Raw genomic sequence first — 2,822 nt, forward strand, 5'->3', positions numbered from 1 at the left:
ATATACATATATATATACATATATATATACATATATATATACATATATATATATATATATATACATATATATATACATATCCACACACATACATATACATATATATATATATATATATATATATATATATATACACATATATACAACGGGCTTCTTCAGTTTCCGTCTACCAAATCCACTCGCAAGGCTTTGGTCGGCCCGAGGCTATAATAGAAGACACTTGCCTAAGGTGCCACGAACACATACCAAAAACTATGAAAACAAAAGCAAAACAACTTACTCAGGCTGCACAACAGCAACTTGTTTGTGAGGTCGCCTAAAGCCAGTTCTTCGTGGAGGATTCAGCTGGTACCCGTTGCTCTCACACCAGCCAACTGGAAAAAGATTGTGCGAGTCGATGTCTTCGATAAAACTCGCTTTCATTTTAGAACTGTTGTCCAGGTGAATCCACATCAGTCTGTCAACAATCTTTGTAATAGTAGCAGCACATATCTGGTTGCTATTATCTGGATTTACAGCCTCAAGTTTCAGACCACGCTGGAACTGATGGTAAGGAACATCCTAAACAGAAAGAAAAATAAATGAGAGAATAATGGAGACAGTTTTCAGAATCAATTATTTATTTTTTACTTCCTTCAGCCAATGGACTGCACTACAGCCATGTTGGAGCACCACTTTGAAAGAGTTTTTTTAGTCAAACAGATCGCACCCCCAGTATTTATTTTATTTAAAATTTGATACTTATTCTATTGGTCTCTTTTGCCAAACCACAATGCTATAGGGACGCAAACAAACCAACACCAGTTGCCAATCAGTGCAGGAGTGCGGTGGAGAGACAAACAGACAAACACACATGTGCACGTTTGTTTGTGTATGATAGGCTTCCACATAGTTTCTGTCTACCAAATTCACTTACACTAGGGCAATAATAAAAAAATATTTATCCAAGAAGCTGTGCAGCAGGACTGAACCCAAAACCATGTGGTTGCAAAGCAATAACCGACCCAACAAGATTGGGAGCCCTCTACATGGTTGTTTGGGCACCTCAACATGGCCATTTGACCTAGAAATAGCCAAGCCAATGAGGGACAATAACAGAGAACTATGCAGATGTAAGGATGGCTATGATGTTCACTTCACCACAACAAGACCCCAAGTTCTGTCCCACAACACAGTACCTTGGGTAACCATCTTCCAAGCTAGACATGGGTTGTAAGTAATGTCTTGTGAGTAAAATTTGGTAAATGGAAACTGGGCAAAAACCCACAATGTGTGTGTGTGTGTGTGTGTGTGTGTGTGTGTGTGTGTGTGTGTATGTGTATGTGTGTGTGTGTGTGTGTGTGTGTGTGTTTTTACTATGCTTAAAAATCATATTGTTCCCTTATGTCCTATAACATAGCAGTTTGACAAATAGAAATCAATAAAATAAGCAGCAGACTAAAAAAAACAAGCATTGGCATTTATATGATTGATCCTTGAAGGTGGTGCCACAGAACAGCTGCTGTCCATTTACTGGAAAGAGTAAAAACAAAAAAGGGTAGAAAAGGGGTTTAAAGAAAAAAAAAAAAGTACTTTACCATGCAAACTGATCCAAAGCAATTGCGAGGAGCAGCTTTACAATCTATATTGGAAAGGTATTCTGCCCAATCAAACTCTCCGTCCCAACCTGTAGAGAAGAAAGAAAGCTATTTAGTGGAATGAGCCATATTAAGTGACAATGTGTACAAAATGTTTACAGAACCATCACTGATGCCTTTGCTTATAAGATTACTCTAGAACCAAGAATATCTAATAAACTAAAAAAGGTTAGACAAGCAGAGATGACTACTCGAAAAGTAACAATGGACCGAGGTGGTCTTACAACTTCAGAAGCAACTTCTTTACACGTATTCCAACAGCCATTTATCAATGTAGCTGTGAAGACAATACATAAACTGAAATATTTAACTATACTCTTTTACTTGTTTCAGCACTGGCAGGGTCACTAAGTAACTTGCAAGACAAAGATCCTTTGAGAGGGGAGGGGGCATTGGAGGAGGTGGCCTTGTACCAGGTGATGAGAGGTTAAGAGTGTGACAGAGATAGAAACAGGAGTCTTTACCAAAATTTGTCCAGTCCACTATACTTGTCCAACTTCCAATATCAAGTTCACGCACACTGTGCCATGAACTTCTTAACCACACAGCCATGCCTGCCTACATTCATATACATACACGTGTGTGTGTGTGTGTGTGTGTGTGTGTGTGTGTGTGTGTGTGTATATATATATAGATAGATAGATAGATAGATAGATAGATAGATATACATACATACACACACACACACACAGAGCAGTGCCCCATCATGACCACAGCCTCTGGCCGAAACCAATCGCTTTCTCTTTCTCTCACACACACACATATATATATGTATATATAAAGGAGACCACTAGGTGGACTGTTAATGTGCAAGAAGATCACATGTAATGTGTCTACTGTGGTTAAGAAGTTCACTTCACAATCATGTGGATTCAGGTTCCATCCCACAGTGTAGTACCTAGGGTGTCTTCAACTATAACCTCAGGTGGACTAATTAATGCCTTGTGAGTGGAATTTAAAAGACAGGAAATGTACAAAAGCATGAGAGAGAGAGAGAGAGAAGGGTTTCTACTTGTCTTCACATTGACACCGTTAAAAACAATAGTGACATTTACTTTCTGTCTACTATAAAATATCCATTATTGATTGGTTTTATTATTTCAGTATGTGAAGACCAGCAAAGTATAAAATACCTTAATTGGAAATATATATATATATATATATATATATATATATATATATATA

General features: G+C 37.7%; 1 protein-coding gene across 4 annotated transcripts in view; it reads right to left on the bottom strand.

Annotated features, from left to right (window-relative positions):
* Window positions 1-2,822, bottom strand: part of LOC106875852 (scm-like with four MBT domains protein 1) — a 75,222-nt gene that overhangs the window by 15,258 nt on the left and 57,142 nt on the right. For all 4 annotated transcript variants that reach the window (XM_052973175.1, XM_052973177.1, XM_052973178.1 and 1 more), the window contains 2 exons: window positions 1,578-1,666; window positions 281-561 (listed from right to left, as the gene is read on the bottom strand). In XM_052973175.1, the coding sequence (XP_052829135.1) occupies window positions 281-561; window positions 1,578-1,666 (370 nt within the window). The remainder of the gene's footprint in view (window positions 1-280; window positions 562-1,577; window positions 1,667-2,822) is intronic.

This window comes from Octopus bimaculoides, chromosome 15, assembly GCF_001194135.2.
Source record: "Octopus bimaculoides isolate UCB-OBI-ISO-001 chromosome 15, ASM119413v2, whole genome shotgun sequence".
NCBI lineage: Eukaryota > Metazoa > Mollusca > Cephalopoda > Octopoda > Octopodidae > Octopus > Octopus bimaculoides.